At 47.3% G+C, this 27,355-nt stretch overlaps 1 protein-coding gene across 10 annotated transcripts in view; it reads right to left on the bottom strand.

The window, feature by feature from the left end:
- CLASRP (CLK4 associating serine/arginine rich protein) overlaps positions 1-27,355 on the bottom strand; it is an 893,416-nt gene that overhangs the window by 231,446 nt on the left and 634,615 nt on the right. For all 10 annotated transcript variants that reach the window (XM_086938423.1, XM_086938429.1, XM_086938425.1 and 7 more), the window contains 2 exons: positions 8,764-8,810; positions 8,596-8,678 (listed from right to left, as the gene is read on the bottom strand). In XM_086938423.1, coding sequence (XP_086794549.1) covers positions 8,596-8,678; positions 8,764-8,810 — 130 coding nt within the window. The remainder of the gene's footprint in view (positions 1-8,595; positions 8,679-8,763; positions 8,811-27,355) is intronic.

The raw sequence follows: 27,355 nt of genomic DNA, 5'->3' as shown, positions 1-27,355 counted from the left end.
GCCAAACTTCTTTAGTGTGTCCTTACCGCACACAGTCAGGCAGGATCGGTCATTTCTTGCCAGGGTGACAAGCAGTTACTTCAGACAAGCTGGCCTTGCAAATTGTTCAGCTGCACTACACCTTCCCATTTCTAGACACTCCGCCACTACTTTTATAACCCTCAGAACGGCTGACATCGGACCATCTGTCCCCTCTGGCAGCAGGAAGTGCAGGTGCTCCTGACCATAGGAGCCACAGAGAGGGTGCTGGCATTGAAGGTAGGCTGCAGTTGCTATTTCTGCTACTTTCTGGAACGAGGAAAGGATGGATGCCTTCATTCTATTTAAGATGCCTTTCTGCGGATGAAAACGCTCAAGTTGCCCACCTTGGCCAAGTTGGATCTGCCTCTAACCCCCAAGACTGGATGGTAGCAGAGGGTCCGCAAGATGCTGGTTTCCACATCCCCGTCCTGCAGGCGCAAAGGTGTTACAATGGGTAGACCAAAAGTGTTTTTGGCTCAATGTGCTTCCTTTTGGCCTTACCAGTGCCCCTCAGGAGTTCACAAAGTGATGGCGATGGTAGCCTGCAGGAAAGTGCTCTTTTTTGTCATGGACAACCCAACTTTCTGTCACTGGTACTGATGTCTTTCGGCTGCTGTGCTCTGGGTCCCTACTAAGTGAAAACACAACACAACCAGTGTGCCATGTCCCTAACACTGCATGGAAGATTCATAAGTCACCCCTACAGCAGGTCTGACGGCCCTAAGGCAGGGTGCTGAATATAACATGTGAGAGCATACCTCCCTGCGCAGATATGTCCTGTGGTAGTCAATCCTATTACTGTTGGTACAAGTGACCAGGGGAGCCATTTTAAAAACGTGCTGGACACAGGTGAAAATTAGTTCCACAGCTACATAATGGCTTCACTGAAAATAAGGATGCTCTAAATCAAATATCTCATATTGATAAACCTACACTTATGCCAGTGTTGGATTTACAATTACTCCAGTATTAGAGCTTTCATAGATTCACATGCCTGAATCATTCCCCATCGTCGAGATGGGAGTCCCCGGTATATAAAAAAACGCAATGCTTAGAAAGAGGCCTAGGAGGCCCATTTCCATTTTGCAACCCATTACACTTTTTTGTAAAAGAGACCAAAATTGTCCCTGAACCAACCAGAACCTCTCACTGTGAGAAGTTGGCCTGATATAGGATGCTCACTAGTTCTAGTGATCACCTTGTATCAGTCCAAACAACCCTTATGGTGATTGGTTGTAAGTCAACCTTATAGACCAGCTATCCTAATGGTAGCATGGACAAAGCAGTCTTCGACTAAACTCTTTTGGCATGTGAAGCCAGCTGTTTTACCACATATAACCCCTTGAATACCAAATGAAAGGACACCACACAGGTAGTTATGAAAATAAACAAGATATTTATTAACTAACAAACACCTCTGAACTCTTTATGAGATCAGAGGGCTAAGCACATGACAAGACTCTTAGGAAAAATACATTTAAGTTGCACAATTACAATGTTGCCCTAGGGGCACAACAAACCATATACTAAGTAAGTGGAATGTGAAAGTCGATAGAAGGAATGGAGCTGTCCAGAGGCTGTAGGATCGATGGGACTACACTATCCTAACCTTAGGTAAGTAATAGGAGGCCCACGGAACGCGTGTGCAGAGTGTGAACCCACACGCGAGATGCGTAACAACGTCTATGGACAGTACAGTTCAAGAAAAAGGTGAGTACGGACAATCCTGACTAGTTCGGACTAAAACGACTGTGGAACTGGACACTAGGAGAGTCAATCTACCCTTGAGCACCGAAATGCTCGTGTTACCTCACCCACAGGCTGCGGGTGCATAGGTGCGAAGTCATGTCGGATTTCGGCGTTGAAGTCTATGGAGCCTGAAAGAAAAGATGCTGCAGGCGACCAGGAGGAAGATGTCCGGTGTGATACAAGGGTGGATCAGTGAAGAGGAGAACCTGAAAGCAGAGGGGATAATGTTCAAAGTCACTAGCCAGTGACTGGAGTGGAACCAGGACTTGGAACCAGATGTCGTCGTCGCGATCAGGTGAAGAGTGGACGCTCGTCTCTGCAGCCACTTAGACCAGGAGGTGTCTTCGACGACCAGGATGGAGGCACGAGCTGTCCCACGCAGGCTCTCGCTGTCGGCGGTGTCGAATCCGGATTTGAAGTCAACAGGCCTTGGCAAAGGCAACCCACGCGGTGAGTGGAAACGGCAGCTGGAGTGGACCAGGAGGGTCCGGGGTGCTTCTCCTTTGCAGGGAAGCAAGGGCCAGTCTGGAGCAACCAGACAAGCAGTTTGGATTTCAAGGTTCGTCGTCTAGGAGGTCACTAGCCAGCCGGCAAGTGACCAGACAACGCGTCGAGCAGCAAACAGGCAGAAGGGCCCCACGCAGATCTCATGGATGCTGGATGGCTGGTCTTCGGTGCAGGAGCTGCTCGGGGTCGGGGCTTCTCAGTCCCCAAAGCACTTGGTCGAGGTTACCTCAGAAGTCATGCTGGAGCGAAGTGCTGCTTCTTCCAAGATGGCCGGTCCAACGTGTCTTGTCGCACCCACGGATCTCAGCTGTGCTGCAGATGTAGGTAGAGGTCGGAGAGGTCTGGGAATCCGGGTGTCGTCGGGCTCTGAAGTCTGGATCCTCGAGGGAAGACGACAAAGGGAAGCCGATGGACGCTGATGGTGCCTGCTGGTGCAGGGTGGACACTCCTTGTCCACAAGGGAGATTTCTTCAGTCTTCTGTGCAGAAAGTCGGAGTCCAGACTTTCTTCTTGTAGAATTTCAGTTCAGGATTAATCTAACTCTGAATCGGACCAGCTCCTACCTTTATCCTGCTAAAGGGGGCTGTACTACGACTAGGTCCCTCCTATGGGTGGGACCAGGAAGGGGGGTGGTTACACCCCCTATCCTTTGTCCGGTCTTGCGCCAGAGCTGGGGTTGGAGAGCCGCAGGAACTGGGTTGCACCGGTGTATGCACAGGGACACCTTGTGTGCCCCAGGCATGTCTCATTCCTTTCAGCCCTGTCCTACCCAATACACAAAATCCTGTCTGGGGTGGTGTTAGCACCTCCCAAGGCAGGAAACCCTTTGTCCAAGCCTCCCTCGCTGGAAGGACTCCCAGCAGCAGGAGGTCAGACTTGTGTCTGTGGTGGCAGCATCCATTTTGTGATGCTGAGGCTCGGGTTAACTTTAATCGGGGTTCACAGTTAGGTACATGTCGTGTCCCTCTAAAAGGGTGGAATGCTATCCCTGTCGCCAGAACTGGCAAGGGGGTAGTATTCCAATTCGTATGACACCTTACTCAACATGTTTTGATAATGCTATGCCAAAGTTAGCAATAACCGCGAGGATTATAATGCACTTGAGAGTATATGGTTTAGCGTTATCATGGAAACAGCTAAAGGACTTGGTTCCGAAAGCTGTATACAGGCTCAGCTCATGCCAGAGCACTATCTCACATAATTCCAAGCACTCTGCCTCCAGGATTGTTAAGGCCTGCCATAGGAGTGACTTATAGGAGTATATGTGTCCATTTTAGGTTTAGATATAGGTATACTATATCTAAAGCAAAGGGTGATTACACCACCTTGCCCCAGCTGACTGATCATCCAGTTGTGTCAGATTTGGAGGGCCAGCCAGGGGTGGCATAATACATGCTGCAGCCCCTGGTAGGCCTAGGGTTTACTTATGCCCTGGGTACCTATGGTACACTGTACAAGGACTTACAAGAGTGACCCAATACCAATTGGTAAATGCACCTAAGGTACATGGATGTCAATTTAGAGAGAGAACAGCTAGGCTGTGGGTCTGATTAGCAGGCCCACAGCCAGGGAAAGTCATAAACCAGTGAAACAAAAAGCAAAAATCTGGGGTGACCATAGGATTGCAGACCCTACTCTCCTACACTCACCCTCTAGAACACTCCTGAGAGTACTGTTTCCCCTCAGATTTTCTACCGCACGTTGTGCTAGGGAGTCTCCTTTGAGCTCTGCTCACATTTTCTCTTACTACTTTGGATTTGGAGTTTTTTCCAGTGAATTTCAACTGCTGATTTCATCTGCATTGCTGACTCAGGGCTCGAAAAATCATTACAAATGCACTAGACCAGCAGGTCTAGTAACCTACAAAATCTCCTCGACCTAACTGAAATGCACTTGACCTCTGATTCTGAAAGCGGAGCTAATGTGACAAGTTAACAAGATTTAAAAGCATTTTTATTGTTCATTGACTTTTTGAGCCAAAAAGATGCCTTTAAGTCTTGCTATCTTGTCACATTTCCTCTGCTTTCAGAGGCAGAGGTCAAGTGTCAGTTTGTATTCCTACTCGCCAGAAAGGGTGAGTAGGACCTAAAAATAGCTGGTCCTGAATTAAACTGACTGACAAATGTGAGCGGTCGAGTGAATTTTTCGAGCCCTGTGACTATTAATACATTCTACCTGAGAAGGTCTGGAAAAGAGAAGAAGGGTTTCTTTAGAGTCTGTGCCACTTGTTCCAAGAAGAGGCTCTACACGGATGACCCTCATTCTGACTGCATCTACTGTCTTTACCCAGACCATCAAGAGAAAGACTCTTAGGTATGTCATACCTTTTCAAGTAAAACTCTAAGGAACTGTGAAGGACGCCTTTTAATATGGCTTCAAAAGCTTAAGGCCAGAAAGGAGTATATCTCCAGTGATAGCAATGAGGCATCCTCTTTTTCATCTAGGAGGTCCCAAAAGAGGAAGAAATCACCTCATTCTCATACCTCAGGAGAGCATCCTGAGAAGGCCCTCAAAAAGACCACTCATGTGTCTTCTGGGTGAAGTCCCTCAAAATCTCCTCTACAAAGAGGAAAGGAGAGTAAGGGACATGCTTCAGGAGATAAGACTGTTAAAAAGACTGGTTCTGAGCCAACTAAATCACCCCCTCAGGTCAAAGAAGCCTTCAAGAAACCTTCAATGCCTCATGAGGTCAAATCAACAATTTCAGGATCGTCGACGAAGAAGGCTTCGTCGTCAACGACGACGATTGAGGTAAAGTTAGTCCCAAAGAAGACTTCACGATCAATGACTAGTGATTCTTCGTCGATGATGGCACTATCAACGACTGTATCGACACCGGTATCATAGACCACTAAGTCGTCGACATCAATTTTAACGATGACAACGACTACACCGTTGGCGGGATCGTCGACGACAATGGTGACTACGTCGTCGATGATGGATAAGACACTGATGTTGATGTTGACGGCGGCTTCAACGACTATGGCATGGACGACATCAGCATGGACGACTATGGCGATGACTATGGCATCGACGACTATGGCATCGACGAGGGAGAAAACACAGGAGAAATTGGAAGGAGCCAGGAAGAGGCGAATTACACCGGAAATCACCTCACCGAGTAAGATTATGCCTCTTGTACAATCACATCTGCTGGAGGAGCAGGAGTCAGAGAAGGAGGATGAAGGTCATTTTGGCGATGCGAGTAGCCCTTCACAGTTACATGTGAATCGTCAAGAATATGACTTTGGGGAGGAATACGGGGAGTATTAATACCCTCCCTAACATCATCAATATCGTCATGGTTACCAGGAAGAGATGGTTGGCATGCCGTCTTCTTTACTGATGGACTTACAATTTATGTTGGCTGATTATAGGAAGAGGTTTCCACCAACTCCAAAATCTCAGGAAGTACCAGTACCTGTTCAGCGCCCACGCTCCATTCCAGCTACTCCTGTGAGAAATAGGGAGTTACTGTCAGAGCCCTTGCCAAGATCACCTCAACCAATGCCTCAACAGGATCCGATCACCTCGGATGATGACCAGAAAGAGGGTGAGATGACGGACCCTAACAAGGAATGGGATGATTACCTTATTCCTTTACCTTCTTCTCCCTCTCCAGTGCCGATTGACTTACCGCCGGATGACATTGGCAGATTCCATAATTTGATGGAAAGGGCGGCAAAAAGATTTGAACTTCCAATGTCAACTACCCAGAGTGTTTTTGTACGATTTCAAGGAGCCGTACCAGAAATCGGTTTGTGCCATCCCGATCGTTAACCACGTTTGGGAGGGAGGCCTGAAGGGCATGAAGACACCGGCTACGATCACACTGGTGCTCGCCAGACTAGATAAGAAGTATAAAGCTTCTTTGGATGCTCCAGTTAGTTTAATGGGTCATCCCAAACCGGACTCTGTCAGATCTCAAGCTGTTCAGCAGAAGTCCAAAAATCCGTCAGCTCCGATTACAACGCCTCCTGGCAGAGAGGGTAGACGCTTGGATAATGCAGGGAAAAGATTTTCTTCCATGTCTGCTCTTCTGGTAAAAACTGCAAATGCCTTTACCATTCTAAGCAGATTTGACAGGCAGATGTGGTGCAACCTTACATAGACCTGATTTTTGAGGATAGTAGACAGGAGGTCAGGAAGATCCTTCAGGAAGGAGAAAGGGCTTTGGCTGAAGTCATTGATTGCGCGATGGACATTGCGACCACAGCTTTTAGATGGCTTGGAGAGAAGGCGGGGTCTTCACAACTTTTTGTATCTTTTAGTAGGCCCAGGAAGGGTTTTCCTCTATCTAATGGATTTCCAGTGCGATACAATATTGTCATCAGGCAGCGAGCAGGGAAGCTGTTGAATGCACAAGTTTGTGCTCATTCAATAACAGCAGTGTCCACTTCCACTGCTTTATTTGCTGGGGTGCCTGTCCAGCATATCTGCAGGGCGGCTACCTCGAAGAGTACGCACACCTTCACCAGACATTACTGCCTGGATGCAGCCGCTGATTAGGATGTGGCAGTGGGACAAGGGGTGCTGAGAAACCTTTTCCAGTGACGGTGAGCCCTCTTTCTCATCCCTCCTTCCTTTATTAGTTGCATATTCACATTTTATTGTTATGCTTTATGATGTAAAATGTTAAGAGTTTTCTATTTTATTATCTTAATATTGAAAGTGATCTCATTGTTGTATGATATCGACAAGTATATATGTATAAAGAGTGCAGTTTTCAATCCCTATGCTGCCTGAGGTAAGATGTCTGCACAATAAAATGTGCTGGTTTACTGCTTGCTATTCTGATTCAGGCATGTGAATCTATGAAAGCTCCAATACTGGAGTAAGAAAACAAGTTACTTACCTGTAACTGTAGTTCTCCAGTATTGGAAGCTTTCATATATTCACATGCAAACCACCCTTCCTCCCCTGAAAGGCTCACCTTTGGATTTTTGGAACAAAAAATATGAGGCACAAGTGCTTGAAAATCTAAGGGGCAAAAGGTTCTCTCAGGATTGTTCTGGATGATGAGAGGTTCTGATTGGTTCAGGGACAATTTCGGTCTCTTTTACATAACAAGAGTTATGGGTTGCAAAATGGAAATGGGCCTAGGCCTCTTTTCAGTTTTGTGCTTATCTAAGCATTGCTTTTTTTATATACCGGGGACTCCCATCTCGACGAAGGGGAATGATTCAGGCATGTGAATCTATGAAAGCTTCCAATACTGGAGAACTACAGTTACAGGTAAGTAACTTGTTCTCATACATGCACCCAGAGTGTCCCCTGAAACACTACTAGTCTGCCACCCGAGACGCTGTTCTGACCTCCTAGGGTGAGTGCCTTTTGCTCTAAGGAGACGCAGAACAAAAGCCTGTCTGGGAAGAGAGTGTAAACCCAAACACAACCAGGACGACCTGCTGATTACTATGCTTGGGCTGGCGAGCTTCAAGTAAGCTGACATCTTTGAAATGCAAATCTGGCTCCCATCACAGGAGAGGACTCTTTATCTAAAGGAGATCTGCACACTGGTACAAGCCAGCCTGCGATTGTGCTGAGAGTTAAGAGGGAGCAGACAGCTCAGAAAGCAACTGACATCAGCGTGCAGTGTGGAGCATACATAACCAATAAAAAATTATGACACAAAAGATTCGGCTTATCATTTACAGAGCAAAATTATGTTGCTGCAGAGCAGCAAAATGCCATCTACTGGCATGCAGGGGTACTTCTGAGAATTATCCTGATCCATTCTTATGTATGGAGGTTGAGGAATTTGAAGTTAGAAGTCTCCATCAGAATTCTCAAAGTACCTAAAAAGTGGTTATGACAGAAGAAAATCAGAGGTAAACTTTTTTCCTCACTGACCAGACTAACACCGACGAATGCACTAAGGTGACTTTGGAATCCAGAGTTCCACCACTCTGAAGTAAAAGGCCAGGGTAATACGGTGCTCAATAAAACTCCATGATAAATAAGTAATTTGTGATGTGTAATAGGGTATGGTCTGTGATGAGAAATCCAATATAGTTTTAAGTTCATTTTGGGGCACCACAATTTGATAACAGCCTATCTTTCGAGGTCTGTCTTTTCGTAACAATTTTCCCTTATTTTCTACAGTTGCAAAATAAGGAGTTTATATACTTAAAGAGATCCGAACCTAAGCCAAAGAGAGTTTGGGAACAATCAGGATAAAAAGGAAAATACTATGTAGAATGTTTGGTTATGAGAAATAGATATAGGATAGATAACCGAGGCATGGGAAAGAGTCCAATCTACACATGCACAATTGCTGAGGAAAACAAGCGGCTTGCTGCCAACAGGAACACTTACTGTGTTTTGGTGACGGTGAGCGACTCTGCCGACTGTATTGTCTCTCCCATTCTTCCCTCTCTTTCTCTCGTCTCTCTCGTTCCCTAATTTAATATACAAGTAAAGATATAAACCTGGAGATCAAAAGTAGGATGGGCAATAAAAGTATTGCTATCTTGCAGTTCTTACTTCATTCTGATTTTTCTGGCCATTGCTCGGAGTTCATCTTCACGTTCCTAGAAGAAAAATGAAAAATCAAACAATTCAGATACCATGCACTGAATAGAGTGTACTTCTGGCTCATAATTTACTAGTTTCGAAATAAACTTACAATCAAAACATCAAAATAAATGAATGTATGTTGCTGGACGTAAAAGGTAGAGATTGAAATCATGTTTGCTTGCAAAATATGGCCATTCATAATTGCTTCAAACTTATTAGCATCTCATAGCTGCCAGAACTAGATGTATGTTAATATTTCACAAGCTTTGTGTTCTGGAATCCAATACCTAGATTCTAAATATTTTAAGAACTTCTAAAATAACTTGAAGGACGTTGATTTAGCGTTAACCACAACCCTAAAATCATCAGTAAATATAAACAATCTTAATATTCTCTAAATGAGGAGTCACATCTGTGATCAGTGTTACCTTTTAACCCCATAGCAAGGTTGGATAGTGTGCCAATCTATATATAAACGTCAAGTTCTAATACTAGTCTTAAATGTAAGGAAAATGTTAGTTTGCCTGCAAGCATCTGTTTGTGGCAAGTCATGCAGTGGATTCAAATAAGGTGCACAATACTGCCATCTAGTGTTGGGCCTGCATGTGTGCAAATTGTTTTTCTTCAAGGAAGTCTTTCGAGTCACGAGGTAGAGTGACTCCGCCTCTTGTTGGTAATGCACGTGGTCAGCAACTCCGTAGTTAGATAGTTTTCCCACACCCTAGATGAGGATGCAAAGTGAAGCGAAGCTATGTATAGAGATGTCCATGGGAAAGAGGGAAAAGAGAGAGAAGACACTGCAACGCCACAGGCGTCCGGAGAGGTGTGTGGGTGCATGTCAATCTACAGCACTACAGGCCGCAAACAGATGCTTACAGAGTAAGAAAACAAGTTACTTACCTGTAACGAATATGCTACTTACCAGTATGCATCTGTTCTTGGCACGTAGGGCTGCTGACATTCATATCTGTGCATAGATCGCCGCCTAGTGTTGGGTCCGGATGATCGCACATTGTTGTCCTGGAAGAGTCTGTGAGAAGTTGGCCTGATATGCAGTGCTCACTATTCTAGTGATCACTATGTATCAGTCCAAACAACCCTTATTGATGATTGGTTGTAAGTCAACCTTATAGACCAGCTATCCTAGTAGCATGGACAAGAGCAGTCTTTAGGCTAAACTCTAGAGGGCGTGTTAAGCCAGCTGTTGTACCATCACATATACCCCTTGAACACCAAGTGAAAGGACACCGCACAAGTTGTTATTAAAAATAAAAGGATATTTATTTATAACACAACAACCCTGGACTCTTTATGAGGACAGGGTGCTAAGCACAATACAAAACTCTTAAAGAAATACTACAAGTCGCACAATTTACGCAAATGCCCGAGGGGCACGAGAAACCATATACTATGGAAATGGAATGCGAAATTACTAGCAGGTAAGTACTACTCTCAGAGGCTTTAGAACCGCTGGGCCTACAATGCTGAAAACTTAGATTAGAAGCAGGAGGCCTAGAGACGTTGTGTGCAGAGTGGAAACTCTCACGCGTAATGCGGGACAAAGTCTATGGATACTAGTAAATGCAAAGTTAGTGTTCTCGGGCAAACCCGACTAGGTAGGTCAAAAACGTGGATCTAGACACTTAGAGAGTGGATCTACGCTGGAGCACCGTGGTACTCGGTTTACCTAGCCCAAGGGCTGCGGCTGCATAGGGTTCAAGTGTCGTTGGGAATCTTCGTTGACGAACCAGGAGCCTGAAGGGGAAGTTGCTGGCAGGCGACCAGTGAAGATGTTCCGGGCTGATCCAAGGACTGGATCAGTGAAGAAGAGTACCTGTAAGCAGAGGGGACCAAGTTCTGAATCATTAGCCAGTGATTAGGTGGGCACCAGGATGGCACCGGACGAGGTCACTCAGCCAGGTGAAGAGGTGACACTGGATTCTGCTGCTGCACGGACCAGGGGCGCTGATGTCGACCAGGCTGGAGGTCTGCGAGCTGTCCCACGTCGGATGTCTGCTGCTGGCGATGCTGGATCCGGTGAAGGAGGCAACAAGCCTTGGCTACGGCAAGCCCACGTGGCGACACAAAATGGCGTCTGGAGTGGACCAGGAGGGTCCGAGGAAGGTCCCCTTCAGGAGGAGACTAGGGCCAGTCTAGAGGAGCTAGACCAGAGGTGAAACAAACGTAGGACGTCGTCTGGAGGGTCACTAGCCAATGGGCAAGTGACCGGACAACGTAGCAGCAACCCAGGAGCAAAAAGGGCCCCACGCAGATCTGGTGGATGCTGGGGGGCTGGACTTCGGTGCTCGTGCTGCTTGGGGTTGGGGCTTCTCTTACCCCAGTGCACCCACTCGAAGGTCCCTCGGCGGTCGTGCTGGATCAGTGTTGTGCTGGTTCTGGTGATAGCCGGGTCCTCTGGTCTCGTCGCACCCACGGTTCTCAGCTGTGCTGTAGAGGCAGGTTGAGGTCAGAGAAGGCAGGGAGTCCGGGTCTCGTCGTGCTGGTCGGTCTGGTTCCGGAGGAAGGACGTTCAGCAAATCGCAGGATACTTAGTTGGTGCCTGCTGCTGCAGGGTGACTACTCCTTAGTCACAAGGGAAAAATCTTGAGAAGAAGCCGAGAGTTCCTTTCGTAGAAAGTAGTTTCAGGATTCAAAGATTATCTAATTTGGAAGGGTCCCCGCTCCTACCTTTATTCTAAAGAAAGGGGCTGGTACGGGACTAGGTCCTGCCCATGGGTGGGACCAGGAAGGGGGGTGGTTACACCCCTCTCCCCTGTCCGGACTTTCCCCAGCTCAGGGGCTGGTGTGCCCCTGGAACTGGTTCAAGCCGGCAGATGCATAGTGAGCACCGGGGTGCCACTTGCAGTCACCTTCCTATTCAGCCCTGCCTACCTAGGATACACAAAACCCTGTCTGGGCTGGTGCTAGCACCGCCCCCGACAGGAAACCCTTTGTCCAAGCTCCCCTCGCTGGAAGGACTCCCAGCTACAGGGGGTCAGACTTGTGTCTGTGGTGGCAGCATCCATTTTGCGATGCTGAGGCTCGAGTTAACTTTAACCGGGGTTCACAGTTACATACATGTCGTGTCCCTCTAGAAGGGTGGAATGCTAACCCCGTCGCCAGAATTGGCGAGGGGTTAGTATTCCAATTCGTATGACACCTTACTCGACATGTTTTGATAAAGCGATACCAGAGTTGGCAAATAACCGCGAGGATTATAATGCACTTAAGAGTATATGGTACGCGTTATCATAGAACAGCTATTAGGACTTGGTTCCGCAAGCTGCAGACGGGCTCAGCTCATGCCAGAGCACCATCTCACATAATTCCAAGCACTCTGCCTTCAGGATTGTTAAGGCCTGCCATAGGAGTGACTGATAGGAATACATGTGTCCATTTTAGGGTTGAATATAGGTATACTACATCTAAAGCAAAGGGTGATTACACCACCTTGCCCCAGCTGTCGTGCAGCCAGTTGTGTCAGATTTAGATGGCCAGCCAGGGGTGGCATAATACATGCTGCAGCCCCTGGTAGGCCCTGGGTACACCTATGCCCTGGGTACAGGGACTGATAAGGTGGCCCAGTACCAATTGGTAAATGCACCTAAGGTACATGGAATCCATTTTACAGAGAGAGCAGTAGGCCTGGGGCCCTGAATAGCAGGGTCCCAGGTCAACTAAGTCGAAAAACCAGCAAAACACCAGGCAAAAAAGTTGGGGGTAACCATAGTCAGGTATCCACCTTCCTACAGAATCTTCGAAGTATCACGAGATAGGTGGCTCCTCCCCAGGACTACAGTGCGCATGTGCATCGACTCCATCCCCAGATTGTTTTTAGCCATTGTGGCAAGGATGGAGAGTAACACCGTGAGTGATGACCATGCTAAGAGTGATTCTGAGTGCTGCAGCCGCTACAGGCGCCGGGGAGGAGGGCGGGCGATATGAATGTCAGCAGCCCTACATGCCAAGAACAGATGCATACTGGTAAGTAGCATATTCGGTTCGAGGCATGTGGGCTGCTGAATTCATATCTGTGCATAGAATACATAGCAGTCCCTCCATTAGCGGCGGCCGCCTCTAACAGCTGCAGTAGTTTGAAAAAGTGTTTTTAGAACAGCCTGCCCTACAGCTGCCTGCTGTTTGGAGTGCACAGCTACACAGTAGTGTTTTGTAAATGTGTGTGTGATAGACCATGTGGCTGCTCTACATATGTCTTCTAAAGGAATATTTCCAAGGAAAGCCATGGAGGCCCCCAACTTTCGGGTGGAGTGGGCCCGTGGGGGGACCGTTAAAGTGCGCTTGGCTTTATGATAGCAAATTTGATGCACTTAACGATCCACCTGGCTATACCTGCTTTGGAAATGGGGTCGCCTTTGTGTTGTGGCGAAAAGGCAACAAATAGTTGTTTTGTCTACCGAAAATCTTTGGTCCTATCAATGTAGTAAATTAAGGCTCTTTTGACGTCTAGTGTGTGGAGCATTCTCTCCGCCACTGACTCGGGATTTTGGAAGAACACAGGCAGTTCTATAGTCTGATTGATATGGAACTGTGAAACCACCTTAGGAAGAAACCTAGGGTTAGTGCGAAGCACCACCCTGTTGAAGTGAATTTGTATGAATGGCTCTTGGATAGTTAGTGCCTGGAGATCACTAACGCGTCGCAGCGATGTAATCGCTATCAGGAAAGCCACCTTCTATGTTAAGAACTGAATCTCACATGAATGTAAAGGCTCAAAAGGTGGACCCATTAGTCTGGTAAGGACCACATTTAGGTTCCATTCAGGAGCCGGTGGGGTCCGGGGAGGAATGACTCGTTTGAGTCCTTCCAGAAAGGCTTCGATGACAGGCACTCTGAAAAGGGAGAGATGCTGCCTCATTTGGAGATAAGCTGCTATAGCGGACAAATGTATACGGATGGAAGCATAGGCCAGACTGCATTTGTATAGATGTAACAGATAACAAATTATGTTGTGAGTAGATGAGTCTAGCGGGTTGATGTTGTGGTCTGCACAATAAATGACAAACCGCTTCCATTTTGCCGCATAGCATGCTCTGGTGGTGGGCCTCCTTGCCTCTCTTATGATATCCATACAGTCGGGAGGCAAGTTTAGGTAGCCAAATTCTAAGACCTCAGGAGCCAGATCGCCAGGTTGAGCTGTTGCGGATCTGGGTGCTGAATGTCGCCATGGCTCTGCGTCAAAAGCCTGGGTGTGAGGTGCAGCCTTTGATGCGGTACCACGGGTAGTTCTAGAAACGTGGTGTACCATGGTTGGCGTGCCCACGTTGGAGCAACCAGGATGAGTGTCATCGAGTGCTGCTTCAGCTTGCGTGCCACCAGCGGTATTGGAGGTGCTGGGGGAAAAGCGTACGCAAATATGCCTGACCAGTTCATCCATATCGCATTGCCCTGCGACTGTGGGTGTGGGAACCTGGAGGCAAAGCTTTGGCATTTAGCATTTTCCTTTGTGGCGAACAGGTCAATCTCTGGATGACCCCACTGCTGGAAGTACGGGTGGAGTACTGATGGAGTACTGATGGATGTATCTCCCACTCGTGCATTTGGTGGCTGTACCTGCTGAGCAGGTCCGCCATCTGATTGTCTTTGCCTGGGAGGTGTTCTGCCATGAGGAAGATGTTCCTCTGAATGGCCCACTTCCACATGCTCTGAGCTAGATGAGACAACTGTGGAGAGTGTGTACCTCCCTGCTTCAGAATGTAGTACATGGCCGTCATGTTGTCCGTCCGGATCAACACGACCTTGTTGCACAGATGTACTTTGAATGCTTTGATTGCCATGGAGATAGCCATCAGTTCTAGAAGGTTGATGTGCATCTTCTTTTGCTGCGTTGTCCATAGTCCCTGCACTGTATAGAGGAGTACATGAGCTCCCCATCCTTGGAGAGATGCGTCCGTTGTCCGAATGATCTGTGGCACAGGCTCCCGGAACGGTCGTCTCCTGCAAAGGTTTTGCACGACCGGTTACCAACACTAGGTCTTTCAACTGTCCGTGAGCCTGATTCCACTGACGTGCTAAGCACTCCTGATGCGGACGCATATGTAGTCTCGCGTGCGGGACTATGAAGATGCAGGAGGCCATCATGCCTATCAACTGCATGAACACTCGTGCCGGAAGCGAGTGTTGCGGTCTGAATTTTTGTATCAGCAATTGAATGCCGTTGATCCTCACTGAATTTGGCTGTGCTTTGGCTGCCAGAGTGTCTATAGTCGCGCCCAGATACTGTCGTACGTGGGCGGGCTGAAGGTTGGACTTTGGGTAATTCAGTGAGAATCCCAGATCGTGAAGAAGGTGAATGGTGTGGGACATGTGGGCGGCACAATGCTTGGCCGACTTTGCTTGGATAAGCCAGTCGTCCAGATAAGGGTAGACGTGAATATTCTGTCTCCGTAGGTGTGCAGCCACTGTCGCCAGGCACTTTGTAAACACCCTGGGTGCCGTCGTCACTCCGAAAGGGAGGACCTTGAATTGGTAATGCTGATTCTGAATGGTGAATCTGAGGTATTTTCTGTGTGACGGGTGTAGCGGAATATGAAAGTATGCATCCTTCAGATCTAATGTTGCGAGGAAATCTCCCTGACTGAGCAACGGTAGGACCTGCTGCAGTGTTAGCATGTGAAAGTGTTCTGATAGAATGTACTGGTTTAGAGGTTTGAGGTCCAGTATCGGTCTGAGGGACCCGTCGTTTTTTGGGATCAAGAAGTACAGTGAGTACACTCCTGTACCTCTTTCTTCCACAGGCACGAGTTCGATTGCCCCTTTTTGAAGCATGACTAGTACCTCCTGCTGCAATAAGTGCAAATGCTCTGTGGACATAGGACGGTGTCTTGGGGGTATGTTGGGTGGAGTGGATGTTAACTCCAGACAATAACCGTACTGTATAAGCTTCCTGACCCACCTGTCTGTGGTGATGGATTTCCAGACCGGCAGGAACTGTTGTAGTCTCCCCCCGACCGGTGTTGTATGGTCGGGGGGCAGTGACAAGGCATCACTGTTTGTTAGTGGCGGAGGATCTGGAGCTGTTGTTTCCATGACCTCTGCCCTTGGCGCTGTTTCCACGATAGCCACCTCTACTTTGTTTGGTGTATGTGGTTTGCGCGCCACCGTTATTGTACTGTGTTTGCTGGGACAGCTGGCCTCTGGAAACTCCTCTATTGTTTGAGCGCGAAAAGAACCACCCCTGAACTGCTGCGACTGTAGAGCCCCCATAGACTTTGCAGTTTCATTGTCCTTTTTGATCTTTTCCAAGGTGGTGTCCACCTCTGGGCCAAATAAATGATCAGGGTTTACAGGCTGATTTAGTATGGTGGTCTGTATCTCTGGCTTGAAACCGGAGATTCTGAGCCAGGCATGTCGCCTCAACATCACACTTGAGTTAATGGCTCTGGCCGCGGTGTCTGCTGCGTCAGGTGCGCACTAGATAGAAGCATTTGATATGAGCTTTCCTTCCTGTATGAGCATCTCTCCTGCCTCCTTATATTCATCTGGCAAGTGTTGTACCAGGGTCTCAAGTGTATCGTAATGCGCCCTGTCATATCTGGCTAAGAGTGCCTGAGTGTTTGAAATGCACCAGATATTGGCCGCTTGAGCTGCCACCCTTTTCCCTGATACTTCTAGCACTTTAGATTCTTTGTCAGGGGGAGGAGCATCACCCGTTGTTTGCGAGTTCGCCCTCTTCCGGGCATTGGAAACAACCAGAGAGTCCAACGGCAACTGTCCCTTTATGTAGGTAGGGTCCCCAGGCGCCGGTTTGTACTTATTTTCAATTCTGGGGTTTATCACCCTGGCCCTTGTGGGCTCTTTAAATATGTCCCCAGCATGTTTTAAGACACCATTTAGCACTGGCAGAGTCTTGACAGTTCTCTCTGAGGTGGAAAAGGTGTCAAACAGAAAATCCACTTCAATAGGGTCAGCATGGAGCTGGACATCATGATTTTTGGCTGCCCTTTCAATAAGTGCATTAAACGCAGCCGAGTCTTCAGTAGGCGATGTGTTTACAGCATACACATGAGTGTCCGGGGCAGTGTGTGGATCCCCTGGGTCAGCAGCGTCCGCCCAGGGTTCATTGTGATCTTCTGGATCAGTGTCCACAGGATAGCTGTACTCCTCATTATCATCTTCCCCTGTCTCCACATCTGAGTAAGTGGGCGAAGCAGGAGCAGTGTCTTGGCCACGTGGAGAAATAGGTTCGACAAGAACAGGTGTTGTAGTGGAATCCTTTTTCTTTTTCAATGGTATTCTATATGACTCCATAGGCTGTTGCGGGGCGATCTTTCGTTTGTAAATTGAAAGTCTACCCGTGTCGGCATCGATGAATTGTTCAGACTGCTCTTTAAGCGAGGGTTGTTGATGCTTTGTGACCAGTACCGCAGTTGTGGGCTTCGGCCCCGTGGACACCTTCTTGGACGCTTCAATGGCCATCTTAGGGGCGAAGGCCTTAGGCACCACTTTCGGCGGCAGCGTGAACTGGATGGGTGCCTGCGATTTTTGAGGTTTACTGGCAGGCTTTGGTGGTGGAGTATCCTTTGGTCCGACAGCCGAAGCCTTTTCCTTAATTCGCTTCAGCGATTCCGACACCTGCTTTGAGAAGGAGGCGGACGGCAGCGTCGACTCGACGAATTCCTTCGAGCCGCCGCCAGGCGTGGACTCTAGGTTCGTACCGCTCTTAGCCTGGTCGACGCGTAGGATCGAGAACCTTCTGAGCTCCGAGTCCTTTATCTGGGTCGATGGTTTTCGGCGCCGATTTTTTCGGGTCGACGTCCTTGACCAGTTTTTTCGGTGTCCAAGTCTTTGGCTCGACACCCTTTAGCGACCTCGCCGGGTCAATAACACCTTTATGCTTAGTCGGTGCCGATACTTCAGAGGACTTCGAGCCGACCAAAGCAATACGCACTTTCGGTTTCGATTTCGCCTCTAGTGCTGTTGGTTGCGTAGACACCAAAGCTTTCTCTTTCGGTTTCGATTTTGCAACCCGTGGCTCCTTAGAAGTGTCCGAAGCCGAGGCTGTAGAACCCAGTGTAAGATCTTGGGTAAGGCCATGTGGCGATCCCTCGACCTGAGCCTTATTAAGTGTCTCGGCCCCAGTTTTAACGTTCGGGCCTAGCTCCTCGCTTGAGCTATCTTCCATGGCCCCAAAGGCCCCATTGTCGTCTCCTACCTCGTCGACGACGTCTTCAGTATCGACTTTTTCAATATCAGCGTCGTAGCTGGAGTCTATCTCCGATGCGGGATCAGACAGGTTCTCTCGAACCTCCCGCTCTGCTCCCTCATCGTCCTCGAAGATGTTCACCGGGTCAGGTGCCGTCTGCTGGGCTTCCTTGCGTGCTGCGCGTCAAAGTAGAATCGTCTTCTTGGAGCGGAAACGAGAACAAGCCATACAGCTGGCTTCATCGTTATCCGGCGACAGGCACTTGTTGCACACCGGGTGGACGTCGATGTGAGGATATTTCGAGTTGCACACGGGACATCTCTTGAAAGGGCTCCGTTCCATGATGGTTCGTCGATAAGGCCTCTGGCGTCGACCGGGCCTTCAGTGCTGAAAAGCCACGCGGCTCCTCTGGATGTACGGCTCGGGAACTGAGCTGGAACAGAACTGGGCACTGATCGCAAGACAATACCGACGATATACTAAAGGCCTTTTGGCCAAAAAGAAAGTTTTTATCGATTCCGAACTTGAGTTAACAAATATGCATCCGAACCCAATGGCGGAAAAAAACAATCTGGGGATGGAGTCGATGCCCATGCGCACTGTAGTCCAGGGGAGGAGCCACCTATCTCGTGATACTTCGAAGACTCTTGCAGGACAACAATGTGTGATCATCCGGACCCAACACTAGGCGGCGATCTATGCACAGATATGAATTCAGCAGCCCACATGCCTCGAACCTTCAGTTATCCAGTATTGGTATCTTTCATAGATTCACATGCCCTGAATCATTCCCTGTCGCCGAGGCGGGAGTCCGACTGTAAATAAAATAGCAGGGCCAAAGGTAAATAACAGTAGTAGGCCGTAAGGAAAAGGCCTGAGCCCCAAATCTTAGTAGCCCATCTACATCATTATGCTATAAAGACCAAAGTGTTTGTCCCAACCAATCAGTTAGCCGCACCCTCTAGACCCTCTCTGCAGAACCAGTTCTCCTCAGAAGTGGGAAATGAGTTTCCCAAATAGAGAACTGACTCTCCGGGGCAGAGGGTGGGTGCATGTGAATCTATGAAAGATACCAATACTGGATAACTGAAGTTACAGGTAAGTAACTTGCTTTCTTATCCAGTATTGGTGTATCTTTCATAGATTCACATGCCTGAATAAGAATAGCAAGCAGTATGCCATGTAAGAGTCGGTTGCGGATGGTGGGAGACTTGTACTGATAAACTCCCAGATACATCACCATTAATAAACAAGAGTAAGGCAACTGAACTTTTCATAAGTAAAACATGATCAGAAAATTAAAAGAACATTCATAGAGTAGTAAAAACATGAATATCTAACGTCACGTACATCCATTTGTTAAAATCGAAACATGTATAAATATATATATATATATACCTTAAAATACAATATATCTGTATATCAATATACTGAAACCTCTGTATAAATACAAAAGTAAAGAACACAGGTTACCTGAAGCTGTTCTTAAAGAAATAGGTGTCGTAAGACAGCCTGACCAACTGCCGAATCCTCTCGACTCGTTGATTGCAGGCAGTAATGTATTGTGAACGTGTGGACATACTTCCATGTCGCAGCACGGCAGATGTTCTCCATCTTCACTCCTGCAAACAACGCTGTAGACGCTGCCACAGCTCTTGTGGAGTGAGCCTTGAACTTTCTCAGTAGTGGTCTATTCGATTTGATATGGCAGAAATGGATTGTGGAAGCTATCCACCTAGAAATTGTGGCTTAAGTGACTGCTGCACCAAGCGTGGTTTGACCGTAAGCCACAAATAATTGATCAGATTTCCTGAAGGTTTTTGTCCTTTGCCGGTAGAATTTTAAACATCGTTTCATATCCAAAGAATGTAGTGTTCTTTCGGCCGGTGTAGTAGGATTTGGAAAAGAAAGCTCTCAACTTCACTGGTTCATTTAAATGGAACTGTGCTGGTACTTTAGGTATGAACGTTGGATTAGTTCAAAGAGTGACATAATCCTTAGAGAAATGCAGGAAAGGTTCTTTAATAGTGAATGCCTGAATTTCACTTACACTTCTGGCAGACGTTAAGGCTAGAAGTAGGGCGACCTTCCATGTGAGATACTTGATGTCGGCTTTATGAATGGGTTCGAATGGATGTTTCATCAGTTGTGAGAGAACCGTATTGAGTTCCCATTCCGGTGGTGGAGGCCTAACCGAAGGATAAGCTCAGAAAATACCTCTCATGAATTGTTTGATTAGAGAGGACGGACATAGTGAGGGAATGTTGGCAACTTTCCTGAACCTGGATAGAGCTGCTAGATGGACTTTTATGGATGAAAAAGAGAGACCAGAGCTAGCCAGATGCAGTAGATAAGGAAGAATTTTCTCTGCAGGAGCTTCTATCGGGTGTATACTATTAGAGTTACACCAAAAGCAAAACCTCTTCCATTTAAGACGATAAGTCTTCAAGGTGCTTTGTGCTCGTCAGGAGCCATGCGTGTAATTTTAGAGATTGAGGGTCTGGGTGAAGCATCTGTCCCTCGTTCCGTGACAGCATTGTTGGAGTTGGAAGAAGACGGATTGGACGGTCCTGGGATAGCAACAGAAGTTCTTGGAACCAGTGCTGGCGTGGCCACCGGAGAGCAATCAGGATGAGATGGCAGCCCCCCAATTTCATCTTGTGCATCACCTTTGGTATCAACGGGATCGGGGGAAAAGTGTAAGCACAAATCCCTGACCATCGCATGGACAGGGCATTCCCTAGTGACCCCTGTTGAGGGTATCTGCTGGCGTAATACAGGCATTTCTTGTTTTGCTTTGTTGCAAACAAATCCAAAGTCGGTTTGCCCCAAGCCTGGAAAACTCTGTTCACTTGAACGTGTTCTAATTCCCACTCGTGGCAGTCTTATAGGGACCTGCTGAGTTTGCCGTTATTGTATTGTGGAGGCTCTGACATGCTCTGCCTTGAGAGTTATGTTGTGAAGTGTTAGCCATTCCCATAACTCCTGAGCTTCCTTTGACATCGTTGCCGACCTTGTCCCTCCCTGTTTGTTCACGTAGAACATGCTGGTGGTATAGTCGGTTAGAACTAAGACCGAAGACCCTGCAATCCTTGGAACGAACGCTTGCAATGATAGGAAAATTGCCCGCAGTTCCAGACTGTTGATGTGTCGTTGTCTGTACTTCTGAGACCATTTGCCTTGTACTTGTCAATCTTGGAGATGACCTCCCCATCCCTCCATGGACGCATCCGTTGTCAGAACGAAGTCTGGAGGGTTCTGTATGAACACGAGTCCTTGTGTCAGATTGGGTAACAGTGACCACCATTGAAGAGCATCCACCATTCGTGGAGTGACTTTGATGACGTCGTCGAAGCAACCTGTTGCTTGTTTCCACTGAAGATGTAGTTCCTCCTGTAAAGGTCTCATTTTCAGGCGCGCCAAGAGGATGAGATTTATGGCTGAAGAACACATACCCAGGAGCGAAGCAAACAGAAAGTGACTTTCTTTTTGAAACCTGAAGTGCCAATTTCTGTAGGCGAAGTTGTCTTTCTTGAGATAAGAATGCCCAGGCACTTTGTGAAGATCCTTGGAGCAGATTTGAGACCAAACAGGAGCACTTTGAACTGATAATGGGCGCCAGCCACAGTGAATCGGAGATACTTTCGATGTTTCGGATGATTCAGGATGTGGAAGTATGCGTCTTCCATGTCTAAGGAAGCCACAAAATCTACCTGGTTCAGGCAGCTCATAATCTCTGATAGGGTGACCATACGAAAACCCTGTTTTTTGAGGAACCTGTTGAGGTTGCGAAGGTCCAGAATAGGTCGCCATTCTCCTGATTTCTTTTTGATGAGGAAAAAACAGGAGTAGAAACCTGTCCGTTTCTGAAGAACTGGGACCTTCTCTATAGGGTTCTTGAGCAACATTGAATAAGCTTCCTTGAACAATAAGTGAAGACGAGGGGGAGGGGGTCCCTTGGGTGGAGTCGTTGGTGGCTTGGTGACAAATTCTAGGGTGTGCCCATGCTTCACGAGGTCTAGCACCCAGCGGTCGGATGTAATTTTTTCTAGGAAAAAATAATTTTTTGCACCCACAGGGAGGGAAGGAAATGTGATTGGCGCCCGGCTGAACTCACTTGTTTCTATGAGAGTCTCGCCCTAGATTGTTGGAGCGTTTTCGGCCTCCTTGGCGAGAGAAACCCGCCGTATTGGATTGGTGGCACGATGATTGATAAAATTGCCGATATTGAGGCTGATATTGTCTGCTCTGTTGATGGTAACCTCCTTTAGAGGAATAGCCACGCCCTCTAGCACCTCTGAATGTTCCCCGTTTGTACTTTAGGGAACCCAAAGATCTTGCGGTATCAGTATCTGTCTTGATTGCTTGGAGGGCTTCATCAATAGGTTTGCCAAACAAAGATTCGCCGTCATAGGACATATCTAATATTTTGGTTTGGACTTCTGGTCGGAAGGTGGTAGCCTTTAACCAACCTTGGCGCCTGAGAACTGCAGCCCCAGCCAATTGCCTGAAATTTGTGTTGACAATATCCAGAGCGCAGTCGATAGTTTCTGATGCTGAGCGCTCTCCCTCCAACAAGATCTTTCTAGCCTCCTGTTGTTTGCCCTCTGGAATAAGGTCAATCAGACCCGCCATGTCCGACCACATTTGGCGATCATAACGCCCTATGATCGCTAATGAATTTGCTGCCCTGATGGAGGCGGCAGCCATGGTTGAGAACTTTTTACCAATGAGGTCAAGACGACGTCCCTCTTTGTCCGGTGGTGTGGTGATGGGTGTGGCCGGATTTTTAGACCTTTGTTGGGCGGCCTGTGAAATTACTGAATTCGGCCTGGGGTGACCAATGAGGCAGGATGGGCTGTTGATCGGAGCACGATATTTTTTATCAATCCGTGGAAGCACTGCAGGCACGGATGCAGGATTCTTCATAATCTTGATGCCCTCAGTCCATATGTGATCTATTATTGGAATTGCTCTGATAACTTTCCTAGCCTCCTCTTTGAAATCGTGGAGGAAACAATCAGTTTGTTCCACAGTCACTGGAAGCTGAAACGTAGTAGCAGCTTGCTGCACAAGGTTATGATATCCACCTATATCTTCTGGAGGTGACTCTGATGGTTGTGGAGTTGGTGGAGACGGCATGGGAATAATATATGAATCCCAGGATCCAAGTGAGGATTCTCTGGCAGTTCAACTTCAACTTCTTCATCCGAAGAAGTGTCCAGAGTTTGAACAGGCTGAACAGGCTGGTGCTGTTGAGGAGGTTCTGTAATTGGAGACATTGGTGCCGGAACCTCCGGCTGAGGTATAGGATCTGGAACTACCACAGGCTGGGGTGGTGGAATGACTTGCTGTGGTGGAAAGCGCTGCCTAGAACCAGCTAACATGGCCTGCAAGTCCTGAATGAGGGTAGGAGGCAGATGGCTGGACTCTGAAATCCGAGAATGCCTCTGGCATGCTGTGTGGTGAGGAACAACAATGTCCTCCTGGTAGTAGTGTTCCGTGTAGTATTCATCTTCCTCGTCTTCTTGACATTTAATGTTCAGTTCTGAAGGATGACGAGCTATTACAAAAGCTCCTTCATCGTCATCATCATAGTCATCATCCTCCTCTTGGGCATATGTGTCAAGGAGGTGAGATGGAGTAAGTGGTGATATATACGAAAACTCTTGCCCCTGGAAAGATTTAAGCTGGAAACTTATCATAGAAATAGGCGTTGAAAAAGTTTGCACCGCCACTAAAGACTTAGAAGCAGGTTCCACTCCTGTAGATTGTATGGTCATTGACAGGGGCAAAGAAGATAGATTCACCGTCGATGGACTCTTCATTTTAGTCGTCGTCGACGGGAACGCAACGACGGACTCGACGTCGTCGGAACCATCGTCGTCAGACTTGACGTCGATGGGTCACTCGTCGATGGACTTGACTTCGTCGACGGGTCACTCGAAGACGGCACAGAAGATGTCTTCGTCGACGACGGAAGCTTCGTCGATGGTACCTTCGTCGACTATTGTTTAGACGGCATCGACGATGAGGCTTTCGTCGGTGGATCATCGACGACGGCTTTTTTAGACACTATGGAAATCCTCGTCGACAGGATAGGAGAAGTAATATAAGTAGTAGAAAATGTGGCCATCGACGAAGGAGCTGAAGATGTGACAGAGATAGTCGACAAAGGTAAAGCTGAAGAGACAGAACTGCTTTTACTCACGGTTTTGATTAATTGCTTTTTAGAGTCCTTGAGAGCTGAAGCTTCTGTAGACTGAATAGGCCCAGAGGATTGGGAAGGATCAGAAGTAGAGTATGAGGATTTGATAGGTTTTCTCCTCTGACTTGGCGAACTGTCCTGAGATCTTGCTCTATTGCTGGAGGTTGAAGCTCTATCATCATCTTCAGATGAAGAAGATTTGAGCCACAACAGGACTCTAGCCTCCCTATCACTTAGAGTTTTTGAAGGGAAGGTGTGGCAGATCTTACAATCTTTAGCCTCATGCTTTGGGTAGAGGCAATAGATACAGTCCTTATGTTGATCATCAACATGGACTCTTTTTTTGTCGAATGTTCTGCAAGGTTTGAACAAGGCCTTCTTGTCAGACATCATGAAGGAAAAACTGAGCAGCACTGAGGGAGACTCCCTTCCACACGACGTGCAGTGAAAATCTGAGGAGAACTGGCTCTGCAGAGAAGGTTCTAGAGGGTGCTGCTAGCTGATTGGTTGGGACAAAGATTTTGGTCTTTTTAGCATAATGATGTAGATAGGCTACTAAGATTTGGGCCTCAGGCCTTTTCCTTAGGGCCTACTACTGTTATTTACCTTACTTTTGGCACTGCTATTTTATTTACCGTGGGACTCCCGCCTCGGCGACGGGGAATGATTCAGGCATGTGAATCTATGAAAGATACCCCAATACTGGATAAGTAACATTTACCATTCGGGGCATGTGTGACTGTAGATACACATGCTGTGCATCAACTGTAAAGCAGACCTCCCAAAAGCGGTTGCTAGCCAGTGGGTGTTGCAATAGATTGAAAAAGTGTATGTAGTACTGCTCGACCAACATTGACTTGTGAAGTGTGGGGTGTGGACAAGGTGGCTGCTTTACATATGTCAGCTATTGAAATGTTCCCCAGGAAAGCTATAAAGGCATCTTTTGTTTTTAATGGTGCAGGCTCTAGGAATAACGGGAAAGGAAAATACTACTTACCAGTATGCATCTGTTCTTGGCATGTAGAGCTGCAGAGTCTCACATTGTGCATTAGATCACCACCTGGTGTTGGGCTCGGATGATTGTATGTTGTTGTCTTGGAAGAAGTCTTTGTAGTCACGAGATAGGTGACTCCTTCCTTGGAGGATAGTGCGCATGGGCATCGACTCCATCCTTAGATTTTTTTTCGCCATGATGGGAAATGATGGAATTAGTAGAAATAGAAAAAGGGATGTCCATGTGTGTGTATCTAATTAAGATAGAACTGGAACACATACAGGCCCCAGGGAGGCGGGTGGGCGTGTGAGACTCCGCAGCTCTACATGCCAAGAACAGATGCATACTGGTAAGTAGCGTTTTCCGTTCGAGGCATATGAGCTGCAGATCTCACACCGTGCATAGATTGTAGATTGTACAGCAGTGTCTCCCCTAGCGGTGGTCACCTGTATCTGTTGCAGTAGTTTGAAAGTTTTGAGGACAGCTTGGCCTACTGCAGCTTACTGCTTGGCTTGCACATCAACACAGTAGAGTTTTAGTGAAGGTGTGTGTTGTATTCCATGTTGCTACCTTGCAGATGTCTTCTAGGGGAATGTTCCCTAAGAAAGCCATGGAGGCTCCTAGTTTGCGTGTGGAGTGCACTCTAGGAGGAACTGTTAATATACGTTTTGCTTTGTGATAGCATATTTGTATCCATTTTACAATCCACCTTGCAATTCCAGCTTTAGAGATGGGGTTGCCTTTATGTGGTGGAGAGAAAGCTTGAAACAGTTGCTTTGCCGGGAATGTCTGACTCCTTGTTTTTTAATATAGTACATGGCTGTCATATTGTCCGTACGGATTAAGACAGCTTAGTTCTGTACATGTACTTGGAAGGATTTTAGTGCTAGGAATATTGCTAGCAGCTCTAGGTGATTGATGTGAAGCACCTTTTGTTGATCGGTCCATTTTCCCTGAGTTGTATGGTGGAGCAGATGGGCTCCCCATCCTGTGAGGGAGGAGTCTGTTGTCAGTACTATCTGTGGCACAGGCTCGAGGAACGGCCGCCCTCTGGACATGTTTTTGGTGTTCCACCACTGCAGAAAGTGATGTGTGCGGCTGTCCACCAACACCAGGTCGGTAAGTTGTCCTTGAGCCTGATTCCACTGATGTGCTAGACATTCCTGCAAGGGGCGCATTTGCAGTCTTGCAAATGGTACAATAAAAATGCAAGATGCCATCATGCCTATTAGTTGCATGAACACCCTGGCTGGGAGAGAGTGTTGGTTTTGAAACTTTGTGATTAGGGCTTGAATGCTCTGTATCCTGGCTGGACTGGGATAAGCTAGAGCTGTCTCTGTGTTTATTGTAGCCCCTAGGTATTGATGTACATGAGAGGGCTGGAGATGTGACTTGGTGTAGTTGATTGTAAACCCCAAGTTGTGTAGTGTTTGAATTGTTTGAGATGTGTGTTGGACACACTGATTGAATGACTTGGCTTTTATGAGCCAATCGTCTAAGTATGGGAAGACGTGGATATGTTGTCTTCTGAGATGTGCTGTTACTACTGCTAGGCACTTTGTAAACACTTATGGTGCAGTTGTGACCCCGAATGGAAGGACTTTGAACTGATAGTGTTGTCCTTCTAGTACAAATCTGAGATACTTCCTGTGAGAAGGATGTATGGGAATGTGGAAGTAGGCGTGCTTGAGGTCTAGTAGCAACAAATCGCCTTGTAGCAACAATGGGAGCAATTGTTGAACAGTGATCATGTGAAAATGATCTAAGTGTATAGACAGATTGAGAGGCCTTAGGTCTAGAATTAGTCTTAATGTTCCGTCCTTTTTGGGTATTAGGAAATAGAGTGAGTAAACCCCTGTTCCTTGATGTTAAAACGGAACTAGCTTGATTGCATCTTTTTGCAACAATGAGAGAACCTCTTGTTGGAGCAGCGTTCGATGTTCTGCGGACATTGAGCGATGTCTGGGTGGTATATGTGGAGGGGTAGCTGTAAGCTCTAGGCAGTAACCATACTGGATACTTGTCTGTTGTGATGGAATTCCAGACAGGTAGGAACTGTGTTAGTCTGCCCCCTACAGGAGTGGAATGCTGTTGGGGGAGCAGAAGGAAGTCACTGTTTTGTGTTGGGAGAAGTTTGATTATTGTTGTTTCCTCTACCTCTTCACTTGTTGTTGTTGCCTCTGTAGCCTCCTCT

Source organism: Lissotriton vulgaris, chromosome 9, assembly GCF_964263255.1.
Source record: "Lissotriton vulgaris chromosome 9, aLisVul1.2, whole genome shotgun sequence".
NCBI classification, from domain to species: Eukaryota; Metazoa; Chordata; class Amphibia; order Caudata; family Salamandridae; genus Lissotriton; species Lissotriton vulgaris.
This window is presented reverse-complemented; position numbering and strand designations above follow the sequence as displayed.